Source organism: Polyodon spathula, chromosome 16 (assembly GCF_017654505.1).
Source record: "Polyodon spathula isolate WHYD16114869_AA chromosome 16, ASM1765450v1, whole genome shotgun sequence".
NCBI lineage: Eukaryota > Metazoa > Chordata > Actinopteri > Acipenseriformes > Polyodontidae > Polyodon > Polyodon spathula.
In genome coordinates, this window is record NC_054549.1 from 13,496,808 (window position 1) to 13,519,676 (window position 22,869).

The 22,869-nt window shown below is 41.2% G+C and overlaps 1 protein-coding gene across 6 annotated transcripts; it reads right to left on the reverse strand.

Moving 5' to 3' along the window:
* Nucleotides 1-337: 337 nt before the first annotated feature.
* On the reverse strand, nucleotides 338-22,389 carry LOC121328675 (SPRY domain-containing SOCS box protein 1). 6 transcript variants are annotated; one of them, XM_041273600.1, is made up of 3 exons: nucleotides 22,165-22,389; nucleotides 8,688-9,535; nucleotides 338-2,143 (listed from the first exon to the last, which is right to left on the reverse strand). In XM_041273600.1, exons 2-3 carry the CDS (start codon nucleotides 9,379-9,381, stop codon nucleotides 2,016-2,018), a joined length of 822 nt encoding a protein of 273 aa, XP_041129534.1. In that variant the 5' UTR covers nucleotides 9,382-9,535; nucleotides 22,165-22,389; the 3' UTR covers nucleotides 338-2,015. The 6 variants fall into 6 exon arrangements, with proteins under 6 accessions (XP_041129534.1, XP_041129535.1, XP_041129540.1 ...); XM_041273601.1 differs by lacking the exon at nucleotides 22,165-22,389 and adding an exon at nucleotides 19,496-19,774; XM_041273606.1 differs by lacking the exon at nucleotides 22,165-22,389 and adding an exon at nucleotides 14,259-14,482.
* Nucleotides 22,390-22,869: the final 480 nt, after the last annotated feature.

Genomic DNA, 22,869 nt, shown 5'->3' on the forward strand with positions numbered 1-22,869 from the left:
GCAATGTAGCAAAGTCATTGCTTGAGCAACTTAAACACCTCATTTGGTTAAAGAATTGTACACTTTACAATAAGAAATTTACTGTACCATTTACCTTGCTCTCATTCCCCTAGTGTACTACCTTGCAAAATCTAGTTTAGGAGTTCATTAAACGAACACCTTACAGTACACCAGCTTTGCATTACATTACGCGTCCCCATTTCAGAATAGATTGGAGGGAATCATAACTGCAGACTGAATACTCTGTAGATTACAACCAACCCATTCCGACTACCCCTACCTTAATAAAAAAACTCCCATTGCATCAATATTTCCACTTCATTGACAGAGTCCAGTGTTAACTTAATAAACTTTATTAGGTAGTTACAAACATTATCTACAGCATATAATAAAAAGGAAATTAAAGATCCAACTGTACAGGCCTGGAAAATGAGTAAACTGATTAAAGACCCAGAAAATCAGGACTGTGTACAAGCATCGCAACTGGACAAAGAGGATTCACAGTGGTGACAATACAACAAAGATACATACAAAGATCATGTGTGCAACTTAATCACCTGCTCCCTGGGACAGTTAATTAATAAGGTCTGCAGGACAGGAATAAAAAGTTTGTTTTTTGGACCCAAGAATCAAATATCTTGTTGCTGAACCATTCTGGACCCTTGCAGAAAGGGGCATTCTCACTCTGCAGCAGCTGGACATATATAAAAACTTAAATCCTTTGTGCCAAAATTAAAAACCTTGCACTTCTTTACAGGCACAGTTAAAAACAAATTGATAGCAAAATTCCTTTTCATTTAAGTGTCATGCCAGAACATCCAAGTGTGCTCGATTTATTTTTAAAAATTAAAAAGATAGGGCAGAAGGATTCCTGATTGACGAGTTAGTTGTAGTGTCCGCCACACAGGCACCATAAGGAAAAAAAAATAACTTGCATTCCAAAACAAAGTTGGGCATTGCAGAGCCCTGCAGCATACCAGAATCATGGGACTACTTCCGAGGCATCAAGTCCCTGAATGAGACTTCTTTAAACTAGTCAATACAACGCCCTGCCTCTTAGAGAGCTTGGATATTGCAAAAGCCAACATGGCGCTGTGGGTGACCCAATGAGCTCACAGAGCAAAACAATATTCATTTTGAGAAGCTCCTTTTCCAGTCTTTCCATTGGTGTTCATGCCCCTAGAATTAGTCAGACTGGGAGTTTCATACAACCTGGAAGAAATTCCTCAACTCTGGTCTATCTGCACTGGCTGTTCCAATAAAGCCAAGCCACATGACTTCCAAATTGGGCAATATTTTTGGAGTTCCACGCAACACAAAGCAATAAGCAGAACTACTTGGCAAAAACTTTCTGGAACTAGGAGCATGTGTTCAAAAAATTAAACTGAATTTGAAGGACTAGTAGGCTTTCTAAAAGCTCAAATCAGCTAAAAAACAGGGAGGCAACTCTACCATTCGAGAATGCACCAAGAGGTTTGAAAGGACCATTAAAAACAGCAGAACCATATCGATAGACGCTAACCAACTACTCATTGACAGGAATCCACAAAAACACATTGCAAACAGTCCACCTGGTTTCTCAATGGATTATAAAAATGACACCCCACAAATAAAATTAGCCCTATTTAAAAAAAGGTGATAAAATGTACCCTCCACCCCCAAAACTGGAATCTTAGCAACCCATTTCTCAGTTACAAAGAGACATGGATGCCATCTAGTTCTGTTTTCAGGCTCTACAGCAGTTAACTGTCAAGCCCAAATTTGTTTAAAAAAAAAAAAAAAGGATCCATATGTTTGAGCAAGCCATGACAAGAACTAAAATACAGGAAGACAAGGAAAAGTAGCAGTTCGAGTGATGTTTCTAGCAACGAACGGCCAATGAGCAAATAAATAGGCTGAAGAGGTGGGAAGTCACCATGGACCTGGTTAAAAGACGACAAGCAAATCAGAGGGACAGCGGCTTCTGGTGCCTGTCTCCCGCACAGCCCAGCTGGTTCTACCACAGGCACTCCAAATCATTGGTAGAGTAGATAGTTCTTAAGGGACGCTGGCAAGGGGAGTGCATGGATTTCATTCAAGCGTTCCTTCCCAAGGGCGACCCGCACCGAACGACGAGAGAGGTCCAGCAGTGGCAGTGGTTCAGCTGCAAGAACAGAGAGAGCAAGGGTGAGTTAAACATAAGATAATGGTTTTAGGCTTGTTAATAAGGCAGCAAACTCAGTACAACCTTTGTTCTCTCAAAATGCAGGGTTGGGTTAAGTAACCATGGGAGAGAAGCACAGCTGGTAGCTTGATCGGGAGTACTCTATACTTCGGGTCAAGGATAGTGCTCCTTTTTAAAAAACTATAGCAATTACCAGTTAGTTAATGGGTTCCTAATACAAGAAAATCAGGCTGCAATCGTTCAAAACCTTTTAAAGTAGCAGCATTTCACAATGCCTAGATCTATACCCAGCACTTCAAAACTACCCTGGTTGAATTGATATACACAACACTGCACCACAGTCTAGAAGGATGCTACAGGCAAGCAAAATGTCAAAGCTTTCAACTGAAAGCAGTGATGCAAGCTTCCAGCATTTACTAAGATAGGGATCACAAAAGTACAAAGTTGTGCTTCAGATAAAAGCAGGTTTGATAGAGAATGGCACCATTTTGGTCATGGTCTTTCTAGGTCAGTGTTAATTTATGCACATAAATCCTCACAGCCTCAACCTCTTTGCAGCACAGTTGAATAACCTGTTTATCATTTCTGTTAAACCAAGTGGAATGGCCCTCCACGACTGACTGGACAGACCTGATCTATGCACCGCCTCCCAAAAAGGTGCTAGTGGCGGTTTCAAAATACTAAGACTATGCATCATACACTTTGTTCGTTATGGGAGATTCGCCTGGATTTGTGCACATCAACCTTGGAATTAGAGCACATCTGCCAGTGGACTGAGACTGCCAAGCTCCGATCTCATGCAGCTAAACAATCCTGCAGGTTTACTGTTTCTACTGCCTCCAAATAGCAAAACACCTGCATCCTGAATGTACTGTACCATTACAATTCCAGTAGATGTATCCCCCCTCCCCCACATACAGCATCACTACAGTAATTGATAGTGACTGCCCATCTTATTATCGTGAATCTGACAAACATCTGGCCACTTACTAGACACTAAGCCTTTGTTAGGCTTTCAAAAACACCATTAAGTAGGAAATGTGCTGATAAAAATCACCAGCCAGCCAAGTGTTCATGACACATCTTATCTTACAACATAGTGACAGGATTGAATTTACCATGTGTCACACTGTGTCTTGGAAGGCAGGGTGTACATGTCATAAGAGTGACTAAGATTTAATAGGGCACGGTCATGGGGACTAGACAATAAGCCCTTGGCTGTCAAGTCTAAAGCAGTTCTTACAAACCGCACTATGGAGAGCAGAGCCAGCGTTTGTCCCTTGAAGCAATGTCACATAACTCAAGTTTGATAGTAGAGACAAATCTGATATACAGACCTTGTACTACACTAGAGAACCGATGCTGAAGTAAAGGGGTTGGGATGCTCAGGAAAGTACAGTAATTTCAGTGCAATATATCCCAAGGCACACAAAGAGATTACAGGCAAGGGGGCATTACAAATTCTTTGGTAAAATGTCTGCCTTATATTCTGGGAGTCTCAACAGCAAAACACTAGTTCAACAGGTGCTCAGTTTGTTCCTGTTGAAATTGTCGATGGCAAACCAGTAACCAAACTAACTGATGGATGCACCGTTTCCAATGTTCAGTACTTCTGGAGTATAGGCATTAGCCCACTTCTGGAATAATCACGACTCTACACAGTACTACAGTCAAGTCCTCTCCAACAAAAGTGCATCAATGACTGTTGCAGGCAGCATCACAATGGGTTCACAGCCTTTAAGTATTGTGTGCTCAACCTTCATGATAAGGGAAGCCTGCCAGGGATCAGAACTCCCACTCAATGCTGCACTAAGCAAACATGAAGGCTTTCACTGTTTACAGTGCAATTGTAGGAGCGATAACCCTTTTCCAAAGTTACCCGGTAATGGGCTGTGCTGAGGTGATCAAAGCCAAAAGTAACATCCTAGAACATTCAGCTCAATCACCCCCCTTCCCTCTTCTTCAGAAGAACTGTATCTAAAATGTAAATCTTAGAGCAATGCACACATCTGACTCTGGAATATACTGCAGTATCAATACAGGTTAGAAAACTTAAATTACGCAGCACCCCACCAGACAAGCACTTTGCCATAAATAATTCTCATCAGTCGCTCCGGTCAAGGTTAATTATTTATTGAGCTCTGGGGATTGTAAATAAACTTGTTAAATATTCATTAAATGCAAAATGCCATTTATCTTCTAAATCAGCAAACTGTGTAAATAGAAGGCATCTATTCGTAGTGTTTGCTTTGCTCACTTTAAACCTTTACACCCCAAGAGAAATGTGTCTTGTCAAGTTAAATCAACATGCAGTGCATTATACCCAATATCTACATTGAGAGCCACCAACAGTAAGCATGTCTTTGAAAAGATCTTTGGATTACCCAAGAGAGCAATTACATTTCTTAAATATTACAAGAACTGTAGTCACTGCCAAATCTCATTTAGAAACAGCATTTCATTTGTAATTTTATAGCACATAACAAATGCTCCCAGTTTGGCACTTGCATTGAACAGAATGGAATATTCAAAAGCTGGAGCAATGCATTCAAATGGTTTACCATGCATGAACTTATCAGCATATCCGTTAAACTAAAGGTTTCATAGACAGAAAATGCTCAAAGCTTGATATTCCATATAATGTTCCTTCAGCGTACAGATAACCATGGTATTTTGTAATGCTTTGGGTTCGCACACCACTGACCTTGCAAAATGGTTTAATACACTTTTGGAAGACGCCGACGATTTGAAAGAGTTCAATCCAACATGAACGCTAAAGAGAGGGACAAGCAAAGGCTCCAGCTTTCCCCAGAATCAATCAATGTTTTAAAAAAATAATATCACAGCCAAGGGCACAAACATAACACAGCCCTCCCCAGCCAATAAACTAAACTACATTATAACTCAATATACAGCAAGTGTTTGACATGTTAAAACTGCAAAACAATCTTTAAAAACAGGAGGAGACGCAAGTTGATGAACCAAAACGTTCCAAAAGCAAGTCAAATTTGTTTCTGTTCTTCAAGCAGTATCGTTTTCATTGCATTCCAGTATTTGTACTGAAACTGGTGGTGTGAAGCCAATTTCAATGTTTCTATGAAATAATAAATTAAATTCACTGTTTAGAGAAAAAAAAAAAAGTGCTTTGGTTAGTGTTGTATGCACAAACAGGACCACTGTTCACAGTAGCATGCTTTCATTTATTTTCAATCTTCAGTTAAGCTTGCTATATGAATGAGCAACAGCACCTCCAACCCGGGGTCTCAAACCAGGTTCCTGGAGGGGCTGCAGTATCTTGAGGCTTTCATTCCACCTGAACTCTCAATTACTTCTATTCGTCCAAATTTGATTACATGGGACACAATTAAGCACTTCTCTTCAGGACTCTTTCATGGTAGTGTACCATGAATCAAGTGCTTTTTAAAAAATCAACTGTATAAAACAAACAAAAAAACAACCCACTGGATCAATTCGGTTAATTGAGAAGTTAAGAACTGGAGTTTGAGACCCCTGCCACCCAACCTAAAACAGACCAGCCCATGCTCACAGCCTCTCAGCTCACCCCTGGAGTTCCCTATAGAGAGGGAGAGAGATTGGTAGGGACATTTGCAGAATACCAATATTTCCCAATTATGGGCGTGTGACGGAAAGATGAGTTCTGGTGATGAATCTTCCTCCCGACCTGTGAAGGCGCTAAAGAACGGGAGGAAAAGTATCTGGAAGGGCTGGCCTGACAGTTCGTTTCCGGGTCAGGGAAATGGGTCAGCCTGGAGGGAAGCGCGACTCTGTTGTAAGACCGTATTGATTTGAAAGGTAAACGAGAGGCAGCTGCAAGTAATAAGGCAGCTGCAACCGTTTATCTCGATATCATGCGGGATTACATATAGGGGCCAGGGTAACGCTGATCTTCTCCTTCGTTTGGGTTAAACGATTGGAGAGAGAGAAGGACTGAGAGAGGAGCTCTCAGAGTGGATTGTGTTTGTGTTTTGTATTGTTGTGTCTGTCCGTGTAACTGTCTGTTTTTGTATTCAGCACTAGACAGTTAACGCACATCTCCGGAGCTGTCGAAAGGAGAGCACTATCCGGAGCACCACTGCACTGAGCACCTGCACGTTTTCGATCACCCAGGACTGGTGACCGTACCGTTGTTTTTGTTCAGGACTGTGCCCTTGTTTTCATTATCCCTGTGCTTTACCCATTGTTGTGTATTGCCGGGGATTTATTATTTCTGACGGTCGCCAGACCTGGAAAAGAGCAATAAAGCACTTATTCACTGAATCACTGTTGTCTGTTCATCACTCCTGCACCGCATCACCGCGACATCTGTTCCCCTTACCAACCACTTTGCCACAGGGCGTTACAAATGACTGTTTAAAAATAGATTAGCCTTTACATGACCATGCATCATAAACACTGCATTGTAAAATGTTAAACATTGTATTAAAATTGTGACCATTTTACATGCTCGTTATAGTAAGGAGGAATAAATCCTTATTCTCTCCCCACTAATCTCAAACACCAGCAAAGGCCTAGTCTGTCTGGGGAAACAATACAAGATCTGGTTACTTGGAAGTTTAGCGTACCCTTTGAACACGGGTGGAAGACCCTGGTTTGAGGTGCCATTTCCCCTATATAGAGCAGATTGGGGCATAGCTGTTAAAACACCATCACACCCAACATGCAGGTTCCCATAGACAAGGTGTCAGGCTTCGGCTTGTATTTAAACCCATGTACTCTTGACCGTCTCATCAAGCTCACCTGACGGCGCTGAAGGGTCCAGTAGGGTTAAACCTACAGTAATGTTTCAAGATTGTATGTGGTTACATTCTGTACTGCGTATCATTGGTTTTACCTCTGTTCCAGAATTAAGCTTTGTATTGAAAAACCAAGGCCTAGAATTGAGAAATAAAAAAATTACCTACTAAATCTTACATCCTGCAACAAGCATAACCTAGCCTGTTGGTTTACACCTTATCCTTACATGCACCCCACCCAAAACCATTTAAAAAAAAAGGAGGTCACAGCACAATGCTGGGCTTTGTTAATATTGATTGCAACAAATAATCCTAAAAGCTGTGGTTGGCACGGTTATTTACATCCAAACATGATTGCAGAGCTCTCTCTGTGGCCAAGGCGGCTATTTGTTAATCACAGTAAAACAGGTATGTCATTTCTCTTTAAAAACTACTGGGTGCTGGCTTTCTATATAGAAATGACATCATGAGTGCAATGCCCCAAAAACGACTTTTCTTGGTTAAAAACAAAATTGGTTGGATCTTGGTGGCACCAAGTAATCATTAAAAAAATTCTCATAAACAAACACCCCATTTCAAGCTGTAAAGGTGAGCACCAAACCAATTTAGTTTCTCCCCTCCAGACAATGCCTCAATTACTGTACAGCGTTAAAAAGAGTTCAAGTACAAAAAGACCCGACCAAACCTGCCACACAAAAAAAGAGAACCCACACGTTCAGGGGCAACTTCTACCAAACGCTATTGTGAAATACCTGGGTCAAAGTGCACAAGGCTGCTAAGCACATACTCCTTGAAACTAGCGTCCCCCCCAGCCAACTTGCAAATGGAGTAATTTCAGAGAACTGTTAGTTCCAGAGGCCAGTATTCCTGTCCCTTCTGAACAGGAGTGCTGCACAACGCTTACATCAGACCAACTTAAATCTGACCCAGTGAAGGGTCACCATGTCAGGCTGACAATGCAATCTATTTCACAACCCTTACCCAATATCAAGTAGAATTTCAAACTGATTTAAAGCTGTATGCCATGTTTATGCTGCTGCTTTTTTTTTACATGCTTTGCAAGCAGTTTATTTAAACCATACCTTTACTGCTTGAAAAAGTCTATAAAGGAGTAGGATTTTAAAATGCAGTGTATTTGCTTCTACACCAATTATCTTCTGAATTTAAATCTGCTTTTTCTACTGCACATCACATCAAGAAACTGAATTAGCCAGAGCAGCACCCTTTAGATTACAGAGCATCATACACTGGTAATCCAATTAAGAAAGCTCCTTTAAAAGGAGCATTTAGCCACTTCAGCCCTTGAAAGACTATAGGCAGGGGACCACAGAGTGTGTGTGTGTGTGGTAACAGACTTTAGCAAAACTGGATTCAAATTCAACCCAAGCACAGCTGCACCAGACAGACTACAAGGCCCTACCCAGTGATGAGCAAGCAGTGTGCCCAAGGTCAGCAGTTTAGTTAGAGGTTCCTTTCTGTAAAGGATTCTAGATTACTGTATTAAATCTGAAAGTCAGAAGCTATCTGGTGCCTGAAACATGCACTGGAGAACACAATGTACAGGATAAAAAAAAAGTCTAAACGCCACAAACAGAAAAGTATAACCGTCTCCCCCTTAAGCGGAAAAGTGTTGGAATTTACTTAATCGTGTTGCAGTTTGTACTTCCATCTGGAGTAATGCAGGCCCTGGCTAGGAGATAGAATGACCACCCCACCCCTGGAAATTATATGCATACAATTCAGTCAGAGCAATGCTCTCGAATACTTACGATCAAGTCCATTTATGTAACGAATTCGGATTTCACAGTGTCCCCAGACAGCACTTACTACAGGGTGGAGTTTTTTACCCTTCAGTCCTGCAAAAGCGACTCCTAAATACTGTCCGTCCACAATGAAACTGAGTGTCCCCTCGTCCATGTCCAACACCACCAACAAGGAATCTGGTACAATGAAGGTCTCGTCGGGTTCCAGGAAAGCTGGGTACGTTTTACATGGTTGACTCTTGCCGTCGTGACACAGTTTGTTCCTCCCGAGATCCCAGCCCCAGGATTCGTGGTTATTCCCGACTAGTGCCGTGTATCCTACCGAATGCAAAGGAGCTTCCGACGTTGCAACTCCCACAACCGCATGCGTGCCTCTCTGTCGCATTGCCCAGCAGATCTCCCACACGTGAAGTCCTCTGGTGTACCCTACTTTACCTCTGATCCCATCTGTGCTCTGTGCCACCGGATGCCGGTGAAATATTAACTGGTTTTCTTCTTTTACAAAGATGTTTAAGGAGCGATCGTCGTTGTTCCACGAGTGCAGTAGCTGCACAGAGTGAGGAACAGGCGGCATGTCTAAAAGCATGTCCAATCGTGCAGGCTTAGTGTAGTCAAGAGCCTGCAGCTCAAGCTTGAGCGGTCTGAAAGCCGGGTCCCTCATATCAACAGTCTTAATCCCTCCTGGAACTTTCTGCCCCATGTTCAAGCTGCCCACTTCTCCCCTATAAAAGCCAGTAACTCCGCCTCCACCACCTTATCCTCCAAAATCAGTTGGTGGTCGTCAGCAAGTTCTGTGCAGGTTGCTAGGACACTGGGTCAAAGAGGGGGCCAGTCAATAATCACCTAGAGAGAGACTGTAGAGAGAAAAAAAACAAATGCTAGTTAATTATTAGATAACCAACCTTTACCCTGTTCCCTAAACCAGGACTAGATGTACAATAAAATGCTATTAACTGTCAATCAAAATATGCCACTGGAATTCCAACCTAGGTTCACAAGATAAGACAACACTAAAGAAAGTGTTATACACATACAGTAGTTGTGGGGTGGATTATTAAAAGGTTACTACAGGTAAAACCAGAAAGCAAATTAAATCCTGGACAGCAGCTGTACAATCACAAGTCTATTTTCCTATTAATTATCCTGTTAAGAAAAGGATTGTGAAGGGGCATTTGGAATTCTAGACAGGAGCCATGCATCCAGTGAAGAGAGCAGCTGTTTTAACTCTATGCTCTGCTTGACGTAGCCATCAATGCAGCACCTGGACTGCTTCAGTTCACTTTCAGTGAATTTGGGTTCAGAACACACACGACCATTTCCTTTAAAAAGGCCTGGTCTAGTCTGAAGAGAACAGGAAAAGCAATATTAAAATGTCTGGCCGGAAACAAAAAAAGGGGAGGGGGTAAAATCAGCTGCATCCTTTTAAAGGCAACCATAACTGGCAAAGTTTGGCTGGCAGTCCAAAGGGGTACAAGCCAAGAAATCTCAGCATTTCATGAGTCATTATTTCAGGACAGGCAAGTCTCTGTAAGTATGTATGTCAGTATCTTAACTAGGATCTAAAATATCTTAAGCTTTGGGGGAAAAAAAAAAAAAAAAACAGGAGCATCAGCGAGTTGGAGATTAAAAGCATACAATGTTTATGAACTACTTCAGATCAAATATTTATTTGCTGCACTAATCTGTACAGAGCAAAAGGTTCTGCACTGAAATGACCTCAGCAGCATCGGTTTTGAAGCAGTCTCCTTTCTACAGATTCAGATTGTTTACCATACCTCAGCTGAAAGGATAGACTAGTCCGCTCTCTTGTTGCTTGCACAGGAAAAGTTTCTGCATACACGTACCCAAAAAATCAAAAACACATGAAAGCATTTCACAGGCAGAAGGGACCACCTGCACAAAGCAGGTCTGAAATAACCTCCTTCAGAACCGTTCCTTTTCTCCTACTCTGACAGTACACGCAGGAAAGAAACCAAACAGACATTCACAACCGCTGTAGAAAAAACAGGACAGTCACTTAGTTTCCAGAGGCAGATACAGCCCAGGAGGAGCTTGTAGTGCAGAACACTCGAGACTGAATTCTGGTAAAACAATGACATTCCTGCAGTGTACATTCAATACCAGACAGGAGCTCTTCACATCGTGGATCAGGATTCAGTTTCCAGTGCTATATTCTTGTTACACAGATTTACCAAGACAAGCAAAGCCCTACAAAAATGTGAGCAATAAGAAATAGACACATCACAAAACTGCATGCAACAATCTCCATTTAAAAGTTATCAAATCATTGGGCACCAAAGTTGCTCAGGTCAGGTATAAGGAAAACACTGCACTTATATAGCACCTTTCAAGATCAGGTCCTCTCAAAACACTCGTCACATTTAACACTAAGGGTGTAACCTTCAGGAAATGTACCAGGAAATTAGTTTTGAAAACCTGTCTGGTTTGAAAAGTGTTTTAAAACAGGAACAGATCCTGCTCGTCTGCCCAATGGTGGTAGGGATTTCCTAAGATTAAGTACGAGAATGTCCTTTCACCCTGGTATGCATTTTAAAATTGTTCAAGTCACATTAACTGCCATGCTGTGAGCGCAGTATACAGCCAGGGATTGTATGGGAGAATTCAGCAAGATACAAATGGAGCAAAAGCAAAGAACTCCTTAAAAAAAAAAAAAAAAAAAAAAAAAAAAAAGGGATAAGGAATTGGATGTCAATTCGTTCTAAAAATCATACCAGAAATCGATGCACCAAAAGTATTTCTGGCATTTTGAATAATCTGAACATGAGAAAGTGATCAGTAAAGTTAAAGTATGCAGGATCAGCAATTCAAGAACAGCAAAACCAAACCAACCTCTGAAAACAAAATTAAACTTCTATTTTGCAAGTTTCCCCACCACACTCCAAAGTGATCTAGGATCAAGCGATCAGGCAGAACATGGCATTCTGGGTTACCAACAGGCTACTGAACCTTCCAGACAGCCACACATTCCTCCAGCCTTAACTCCTTGCAGTTAGTAAAAATGCACCCGTTCTAGACAAACTAGTTGTCACACAAATCAACAACCTCCACAAAAGGATTTGTTAATGCATACCAGACACCAGCACAGTTCAAAGGGTGGGGTGTTTAAATTAGTTCAGTGCCTCTGTTACTCAAGGAACGGAAGCATTAAAGTAAAAGCAGCAGTCAGTGTATTCTTAAGACCGTATTGTTTTCAATATTAGCCATGTGTTCAAATACTCCAACTTGGTGGAGTTTGTTTCACCTTACTTGTATGCAAGTCACTTATTTTACACAAACAGAAAGAAATGAATACTTATTACTGCCCAACAGGAAGCAATACCTAAAAATCAGTTATTGGGCAATGGCTACGAACATGGCAGTCAGGTTACATTTTATACTGATAATGACTCAACTACTGGGTCAGGTAGGATGACTCTTAAAAGCAGATTCAAAAGTTTTCACTCTGTACCAACACTGCCTTTTAAATTCTGCATGGAACCAAAAAGACAATATCTGAAGTATTACCTTGAAATAGGCAGAATGCACCAAGTGTCTAAGATAATTAACTATGTGCAGGGGGCAACTAACAAGACAATGATTCTGAAAAAGCCAATTGAAAAATTAGTGCTTCATTTTATTCTTAATTAGCACACCCTCCCCCAGCTTCAGAAACCACAGAAACCAAGCACCATGCGCCTAGGAAATTAAGCTTTTACCAAAATGTTGCAGAGTCAAATTGATTTGCTCTAGTTCAGTTTCAGACACACCTGGTCAACCAGATAAAGCATTTTACATCTCCACAGTCAGAGTGTCACCCCCCCCCTCTCCTCGCACTACTATAGAAAGCGGTTTGCACCAAGAACGAAAAGTCTAAAACTACACTTAGTGAAACTCACCCACTGACTAGACTGGTTAAATGACTCCTCTCTCCTTGGCAACACTGCCCAGCAAGTCAATCAGTGGGTGTCAGGATAAAGTCACCAATGTTTTGTTTTAGTGCAAGCTTGCACAGACAGTTAAAGTAAATTGCATAAGAATAAAAAGTACTGTAAGCCACCAAGCCCTTAATCTAGCAGACTGCAAACCATAAGGACAGTTGTCATGCCCTCAGCCAGGGATCTGTAGTTGCAGATTTAATGGAAAAGGAGAAGTGGTGGTTTCCATTTGAACAGCAGAAAACAGAATGCAAAAGTTTAACTGCTTGAGATAGACACGATCTTAAATCAATCTGACCTCCCAATGAGAAGCACTTTGTAAAAACGAATCCAAAAAAGCAGACAGCAGTTCAAGTCAATTTGTTTCCTTCCCGCTGGTAAGATGTCTGGAAAAGAACACTAGTGCCAGTGTTTCATGTTGTGGTCCCAATTGGGCGCTGTGTAATCTAAACATGCCCCATCTCCTGCCAGGGTACACTGAACACTGCTAGACTGAAACATCACATACCCGCCTGGTTTACAGATTCATTCTTACAATCCATGCTCCTTGAATCCAGGAACACCAACTATGAACACGGACTTAAATCATGCACTTACAAACATTACCCCACCAAATACATTTGAGCAATTCAATGTATACCGCAATACTTCCACAGCCTTGTGGCAACGCAAAACTGTTGTAATAGAGAAGTTTCACTCTTTTGCAAGAAGCGACAAAAATAGATGTCGAGCTACTAATGTAGCAATAAAAAAAAAAAAAGAAAGCAAGCTTACCGCTTCTAAAATGATTCATTTAGCCCTATAGGAGTAATTATTCCTATGTACTCAATTCATCTTAGAGAGCATGTGTTTTTAATGCATGCGTTTCCAGAAGTGTACAGGACTCAAACTTTGACTAACCTATTTGGATTGGCATTTTACATTTCCAGGGATGGAAATTGTATGCAAATTTGTGCGCTCTTATTTTTTGACAGAGACAAGACGCTTTATGCAAAAGCTGTTCAACTTAACCACAATATTCCCCCTCTCTAAGAAAGTAGAAACCAGCAGGTGTGCTTGTCTAACCACTTCTAATGGGAAAGGGTTTAAGCAGCAAGAAAGCCTTGCCACAGCACTGAAGTTAAACAAAAGGGCCCATTACAAAGCCCCGTTTACCCTTTGATCCATCACGCTTTGTTTCCATTGCTTAGCACAGAACACTAAGCATTACTGAAGCTGTAGGGGTTAACATTACCAAGTTTGAAATTCCCCAGATTTAAAAGAATTCATGTCATTGGGCGTTTTTGCAAGAGGACCATGAACCACCAGTTAGAATGAAAAAATTCACCACTTAAACACCACCTCCTTGATTTCACAGCAGAATGTCTGCAGAGGAAGGTGCAGGACATGGGATATAGCAGGTGAGAACTTCTGCCATATTTGTGGTTACTGAATTAGGAAAGTCAAATAAATGCATGGAGGTTTAAAACCATGAAGGATCATTTGGGCGAAAAGCTGGCAGACAAATCATTTGTATCAGTTTCGCTGTTGTCTGACGAACAATGCAGAAGTAATCTAGCGCCTGTAAATTAACCTGCCAAAAGAACACAATTGGTGCATGCAAGAATAAAATGACAAGTCTTTACAAGCAATAAAGCTGTACCTGCTTAGCCCCAAAGCCTCTGCGGTCCTGCACCGGGTAAAGCCAGCAGAGTTCCCTTTGCCATCACCAGGGTGGCACATTCCGAGCTCCCTGCATGGCGCGTAGAATGTGGAATCTCAACACCAGCGAGGTCACTCCAAAAGAACATCCAAGACTGGCAGCAATTTCAAGCATTTGTTGGGCTCCCTTTGGCATGAAATCGGAGCATAAGGAAGAGATTGTGTATACCAGTCAAAGGGAGCAAAAGCTTCCGCCACCTCGGTCCAAATCAATTTTATACTCACTATAGCAGGGCTTTTGCAAAACCCCTGTACATCAGACTGTAGGGGAGACTTCACTGTGCCAATTTAAAAACATCCCACTTCTCCTCCCCTAGACCAATATTCGTAAAAGCTGCTCGTGAGCTATGAATTAAAGTCTTGCTTTGTACATTGTAGGACGTACACCCGAGTCAATATTAGACCACAAACACAGTGCACCTCTGCACCAATTATTCAACTGCTGTGGAAAGAGTTTGTTTCTTTTTAAAATGGCCACCCTTCAATATCCTGGTTTCATGGCAAAAGAGAAAAACTACAGGGGGGGGGTGAACACCCACTGGTTCTGAGTAGCCATACAATTCAACTGTAATCAAGTTATAGACCCAGGCACATTTATATAAAATCAATTGATGTTCCTTTACAGCCTATTGAAATAGAAAATATTGGCCACAGAATTATAAACTCGTTATAGATGGATATGCTGGATAATTCTGTTCCCAGGATTACCTTTTGGCCCTGAAGCACTGTAGCTGGTTAGAAAAAAACCCTGCTAAAAGCAGCAGGGAAGACAGCCAACCAAACTGGCTTTCAGAATAAATATCTTGCTAGAGAACTTCCCCCTCCTACCCAAAAACCCGCTCACAAGGAGTCACTGTGGTTTAATAGAAGAACCAGCTGTACCAGTGCAACGAATTCAGTGGAGTTTTATACCAGTGCCTCCCAAAGCCTTCATTAAGTGACATTTCCCCCCTTAAATCCCAGAGCGGCAGTGCAGCGGAGGCCTCTGGCACGCAAAGCCACTGGGGTCCCATTCGTATGGAATAGGCAGCAAGTAATCCAGCTCCAAATGAAGTTTTGAGTTTGACAGGTCCGGTTTCTGGTGAAGTTTCTTCCTGCTAGCTAGACAGGCCAAGAATGTACTGTACTCCCCTTTACAAACCACAGCATATTTAAACGAAAGTCAGACTTCAATGCCACAGAGTATATGTACATAATTTACCACAGCATTTCTCAAACTACCAGCCTTGTGTGTTAACCATCAAGTTGGGGTGGTTAGAAGTTACTGTAGAGAAGGATAATTAAAACAGCCAAGTGTTAGTAAAGAACTGCATCAACACCCCACTAACCCATCTTGCCATTGTTGCCCTTGGAGGAGTTGTGCTGTCAAATCTCACACACACAGCCATTACTTGCAGGTAGAAAATGTGCACAGTAAGGACACCGATTCAAACAATGCATGTTTGTACTGTATCTGTGCAGAGTTTGAGGGGTAGATCATGCCTCGCTAAAATGAAACCTCAAGAGGGAAAACACTGCAGGTTTGAGTTCAAGCAAGAAGACTTCAGAAACAGGTTTGCAAGTGAACCCCTGCACTTTCCAAAAGCAATGTGTGCAGAAGCTGGGAGGAATGTCACTGCAATTAGAATCCCTACTGTATAAACACAGGTCACAAAGATGGGGCTGTGTAGCAGCTACCACAGCAGTACCAAAAAGCAGCTGCATTTATTTAATAAAGCCAGGTTTGGAAAGTGATACAGAGCGGGAATATATATTTAAGTGAACCGCTACTCAAACACAGGTTCAATATAGATACCAGCCTGCCACATCATGAATACCACCTTGGATTCTTTTATACTAAAAGAGTCATCATGTGCAGCTTGTTTTTACTGGACCGCAGGAGGTCAATTCAGTTACTTCAACATCAATTCACACTCGTTCAGTTGACATCTGGGGAAAAGGAGACTTTATTCCTAGATCAGTTGCTACAATAAGCCACAGTTCAACCGGCAAGCCGCATTAAAAACACCCATTATGTAAGTCTACGGGTGAAAAGAGCTACTCACATACAGTACAGCGATTCACACAGGTGCTGCTTAAGACTTTGAGCTAATGTTTGGAAATTGATGTCAGTAGAAATGGATGAACTCCAACAGCCTGCATCTGTTCTCTTTCAACCTGAACTAAAAGCATTTATGCATGATCAAAAAGGTATGTTAATGGTGGCGGGGGGGGGAGGATGTGTTCAGGACTTCAGATGCTTGCTCTGGGACCACATGCATCTCATGAAAAAGTTAAATCATCCGACAAGTTAAACTCAAAGCCAATATGTTTTTTCTATACAGGACAGACCTTGTCAATCCTTTAACTCAATGATATGCATTGTTGGCTTTAAGCCCAAGCTGTGCCTTCCAACAGCAGTTTGAGACGATCAGTCATCCAGGTTAGCGAGGAAGTGACCCCTCCACTAAGTGGGATCATAATCTTGAATGCCTCTGCATCTATCAGCAGAGTCTGCGTGTGTCAGACAGGCGCACGGATATTTAAATGAACAGCGTTCAGACAGCGCCGACAGATGGTCATGCTGGCACACTCACAAATTAATCCACTATGCCAGCAATTGAGAATCCCGTAAGCAACTTCCCAAAACCAAATTCTGTGTAACCCCATGTGCACGTCTCACAATTTAAATGACTCTCACCGTCTGGGGCTTTAAGAGAAATAGTTAAAGGCAAGAAGTTACAGTGCGAAACCCCAAAAAGCAAATAACATACTGTACTGCATGAACATGACCCTCCACACACACACAAAAAAAAAACAAAACACATTACTTGTGTCCTTAAGGCACATTAAGGGGTCAGAACTGATCTTTGTTTAGCATCTGAATCAATAGTGTATCCCTGGCCTGGCTCCATGTCTACACATTTAAAATCACCCAGCTGGGAGTTTGATCTCTGAAGACAACTAGCAGCAATATCTGCACACTGATCTGCTGCAGAGCACGCAACTGAGGCGGAGTGCACCCTTCCTCCACACACAATTCCTGGAAGAGCAGGCCTATATAATAAAAAAACCTCTATAGACACCGCAACTGTCAGAGCCCTGCTCAAGTACACACAGATCAGTTTAAAAAACTAGAAACATGCTACCTGTTTCGAGTAGTCTGCGTAGCCAAAAAGGAAGGTTTATGGGACAAATAGAAAAATATAACCAAGCCTCCCTGAAGGAGAATAAAAAGGTTAATGCATATTGAAGTGTACATACATGCAGTGCGCTTTACCAAGTAAGCTGAAGACAGTTTAAAAAGCTCCTGCCAGATGCAAATCTCTTCTTTCTACAAGTAGCATTTGAGGACATGATGCGGCAAGTCTGACAGACAGCCGAGCAAATACGCTCTTTAGAAGCTACCAACCAGTTCAAAAATCTAAAACAAACCACTGCCTTGTGCTGCTTTCCCCAGAGTTCACTTTAGTGCAGTCTACAATAAAAAGACAAAAAAAACCACCCAATTACAGAATCCTGGTCAGTTCATAACAACTTTATTTAACCTTGGGTCCCAGTACAGAATGCGCTTCAATCCTGTATGCAGTGCAGCAGCGTGTCAGCATGACACTGCAAACCCTAGGAACCCACAGACACGAGTCAGGTTTTCTGGAGAGACTTGAACAGGGCTAATTCAACAACGCAGCACTCCAGCCAGAAACCTGCTACATGGAAAAACATCCAACACACAGAAGCCTGCTGAACATGTCAAACTACATTTGACTTAACTTCTTAGCCTTTCCGACTGACACACGAGATTTAATTTATAGAGCCATACCATTTTAGTTGTCCAGCACCCCATAGTAGAATTATTGGAAGCACATTCTGGAAACGGCATGCATCACAGACAGACACACATACTGCACCTACATATTTGGGTCAGCTGGTCAGGTATGAAGCAACCCCATTTGGAACAATCATTTGCAAACAAACCCAAATATCTTTTCCTAAATAAAATAAATAAAAAATAAAGCAAACCATATCCTGCAGGACGCTCTTCCCCACACCATTTCAAAAATGGTAAATGAAAGTCTAAGCTTCCCTGGAACTTCCACTCAAATAGCGGTATTCCTTCAACAGGAGCCTGGAAAGCCTTAATTAAAATTGGCAGCATTTTCTACTAGTCAACTGAAATCATACCACCACACCGGTAGGAAAGCCATCAACATTGCTAATTTCAATTAAAGCACTGTAGTTCATGGATTTTCTTTGAGCATCAAGTTTAGTTGACAAGACTATATACACACACTTGATTAATAACTTGACCCTTCCTCCCTTAAATTAATAACACACCTGAACTTACATATAAAATAATTTGACCTCATCGTAAAGCAATACCATCGTTTAGTTTTGTCCACCCCTTCCCCAAATCCCTCCTTGTAAAGAGCGGATCTGAGTGAACAGAAATCACCTTCATAGAAGTTACCGGAAGACCAATAATGTCCTTGTGTGGTGCAATTAAACCACTGTAGAATCTTAGCACTTGCGGGTTCAGTAAGACAAAGAGAGGACTCTTAACATGAGAAGACTGTGCCTGCTTGACGGCCCTTAGTAACCTCTATATCAGAGCCACAAGTAATAGTGGATGTGTCATTAAACCATCAAACCCACTAGAGGCCTGACCCAGTTCAATCTTAAGGACTCACCTGTCAGAGCAGACAGGAGTCAAGTCGGGTTCCAGGCTAGAAAATTCATTAAATTTTCATTTGTATAAAACAAAAAGGGGGACAGAAAGAATTCTATTCTAGTTTAAAACTTCTTTGGCCGTGGCAGCTTAAATGCTCAGAGTGCATATTTAGAACACACTACCGAGCACGCAATGCCAACTTTGAAATGGCCTGAATATGGAACTGAACAGTAAAAATACTTACTGTTATCAGGTTAATTTACTGTCGTGACAGGTTACATTTCCACATGCTAATCGCAGGTGAACAGGCAGGAGGGTGTTCATTTACTCACTACAAGCCTCACATTCACCTTGCCCAGTTCTGAGTGTACAACATTGGAATCCAAAGTCAACATGGTTAGCTCACTTTCCAACTAACAGCGTGACACACACACACACAGAGAAATACATATTTAATCAAATACTACTGCTACCGCTCATTCCCTTGGGCAAAAACATGTTACCAAGATTTAATAAAAACAAAACCATACCTTGACGCAAGAGTCAAAAACATTGCCTATAGTTTAACACTCAATTCCTGAATTGCACAGCATTGTATTTTTCTATTAAGAATAATTTACACATTGGATGCACAACTTATTGTTAGCCAGTATTCTGCAAAGCTAAAACACTTGAGAAAGCTCCAGGATTAGCCGATCACCCAGATGGATTAGAAGAGTTTGCCGTGTTTCGAGTAGCATGCTGCCAGATTAAACAAAGCAATTCCCTCCCTAATCCCGATCAACTCCTTAGACATCCGAGGTGAAAATCAAGCAATGAAGGGATGGCACGACATCCACGCAGCTTCAATGAACGGCAGCACATCTCTGTAGCACAGGAGCGGTCGAAACCCGATAAGGGAAACTATACATTGAGTGGGAGGGTATTGCTAAATGCTACAGTGACCGCAAAAATAAACAAGTTTCAGGAACCAATTTTGGGAGGGGAATAGTCATTGAAAGGATTATGAAATACAATTTTAAAAGTACAGTACATGACAGATCTGTTCAAAATGCAGAAGTTGAGCACAATAACTAAACCAACAACATGTTAGGTCAGCTCTGTACTCCAAGCTGTACAGTAGCTAATGCATTCAGGGGATTTTGTTCCATAAACCAACACACAAGAATGTGGCTGGTCAATTAGTTCATACAGCGATTAGGGAGTGAAAGTTGCAAGGATGTGCATTACTGTTCTAAGGTAACAGTTAGGAACACAAAGCACTGTGGTAAATAGGGAGGAAGGTGGTTACTGAGATCTAGCTACAGGAATGAGAACAGTGAAAGACTAAACCAACAGATATCGGGTAATTTAATAAACATCTAAAACATGCAACACAGACTACCCAGTCGCCTTTATATTTACTGTAATTATTAAAAATTAACGTTTTCTATGAAAACCCTAGTTCTTATTAAACTACATTTCAGAAAGAGCAAAGCAAACGAGATGAGAAAAATCCTGCCTCCTAGCGGATCTCCCCTCCCTTCTCACTGGCCACAATGTTTGGATAAGTTCTCGTTTCTTGCATCAGAAATATTTTATCACTTATAACTGGCGTGTTAAATGCCTCTTCACGGTGCGACCCTGCCAGTCTCGCCTCCAAAAACAGGCTATTTATAGTAGGCAAGAGAAAGCAGGGGGAGAGAATGCCAGCAGCCAAGGGCTCGAAATAAACACTGAGCCTCTCACCCAGACAATGTATATTACAGTAAACTGCCACTGAAGCCAGCCTGTAGCGGATAGAATTGATATTTAAAACGGGACTCAGGAGTGGTCTCTGCATACGGAAAGGGGGTATTGAAACTACTATACAAACTGTAGTATGTCAACCATACTATTAAAACATGCAAAAAACACACGTAATTCAAGTTATATGCATTTTGTTAAACCGAAGCTTTGAAAGGATTCTTCAGATACCTGCATCCACTCTCAATTTGTTCTAGCGTCCAGGTAATACTGTGATGTCCTTTATCAATATTAAAGTTCGCGTTGATCCGTGAAGCAATTTGGTTGTTTTCAGTGACCTTTAGAGTAGCATTAATACCGTTAAATTATGCGCACACCGCCTTGATTTAAATACTGAATCAGCTGCTAAACTCACGCTCAATATGCAAGCCATGCACATTTCAGCAGTAATTGTAACAGTACAGTCAGACAGGACCCAAATGCACCCACCTTAAAAGTTTGTGTTCGCTATTGCAACGCGATCTATATAGGATGTACTGTAACTGCTTCAAATATACACACTGAAACTAAACTAACACGATGTAGCGAATGCAGTATCCTGCAACGTTAGGTCACAAGGGCCAAAAAATATTGTTACGCAGTCATATTAACTGTTACCAGTGGAATAATGACACAAACTAAAGTAACTATGGTAAAGGGTTAACGTGTTCAGTGGTTTGAATGTTGCTTTAGTTTTACACAAAGCTCGATCTTATGAAACACAAGGATGTAACGTTGCAATTCGACACGTCTGGTTTTTTCAGAACGAAAGTACTTCACGCCAAGCTGCAAACACAAAGCGGATTTCAAAAGACTAAAATAAAAACGACATCAAAAAACACACAAAACGTTATCCGTTTTGAAAAGCGTCCACGCACAATTGTGCACGGTGCTCGATATTGGCGACAGCCCTATCGCTGTTTACGAGGCTTCGTGTGTCTTGTACATTACTAATATATTAAGAGTATAGCCTCCCTGTTGCTCTCTTTACCTCGGCTGCAAAACACACCACTGTCCCCCCTTAGTTACGACAAGTCAGTCAGAATCAAAAGCAGTAAAATAACCTACTTTAAAAAATGCGCGGTTCTACAAAGAAATTCCAGATGTTCTTAAAGTTATAACCATGAACAAAAACATATTTTTTTACGAGACAAAAATAGGTGTGGTAAATAGTTTCTTTAAAACGGTAACACACATTACGATGCGTTTAATGGTTTTGCAGAGTATAATTCTACACACCTAAAACACCGATACAATTTCCACATTTTTTTTTTTTTTTTTTTTTTTGTCTCTCCGACTGGGCTAACCCAGTTAGTTTCTCACTGGCTTTGGTGCAAAACCAATCAAATTCTTAAAGGTACACACTTAAAAAAAAAAGTGAAAATAAAACAACATTTATATATCATAATACAAAATAAAGAGCGTTTTACTTCACCTGAATCAACTGTGGGGGATGAAAACAGTAAACGGAAGCAAAAAAATAAAAATAAAGATCATTCCCTTGGGTTATTCCCGTGACTGTCCATGACCAGTCCGGGTTTTTCCGCTTTTTAATTCTATTTCTTTTCAGAATGGATTTCAATTAAGTGAGATGATGACGACGATGGCTGCTAGCGAGAAAAAGAAACGACGTGCTTCCTTCAGTCACATGGTACAAATAGCTCCCAGCTGCTATCCCGTACCGCCCAACTACCCGCCCAATTACCATATTGTATTGCATGTTACCGAGTTCTTAAAGGTGCATAGATAACCAAACAGAGACCCGGGGTGCACTGTAAAACTCGAGAACGCGTTTGATGTGCTATTCCTTTAAGAGATTAAGAGATTAATTGTGTCTAATCAACACCGACTGTTGTCGAGATTGTCCGCTCAGTTGATTGCGAAACAAAACTATTAATTGAGTCTGTCCAGTTTCTTGTTTTACTGTATCTGTTTTTTTTTTGGTTTGTTTGTTTGTTTTTGCCTTTATAATATTTCTGTTAACCATTTGTTTGGACACATTATTTATAATTAAAAAAAAAAAAAAAATAACAATAATTCTTAATTTCCAAATACGCATTGTTTTCCAGTATGCTAAATTCACAGAATTTGATATTTGAAACCTTCTAATTATTTACCTGCATGCAATGGAGCTAAATAT

Coding starts and splice junctions, on each gene's coding strand:
- LOC121328675 (XM_041273600.1), bottom strand. CDS start 9,381: ATGGGGCAGAAAGTTCCAGGAGGGATTAAGACTGTTGATATGAGGGAC. Junction 2,144..8,687: donor TTACATAAATGGACTTGATC/GTAAGTATTCGA, acceptor CTGTTCTTGCAG/CTGAACCACTGCCACTGCTG.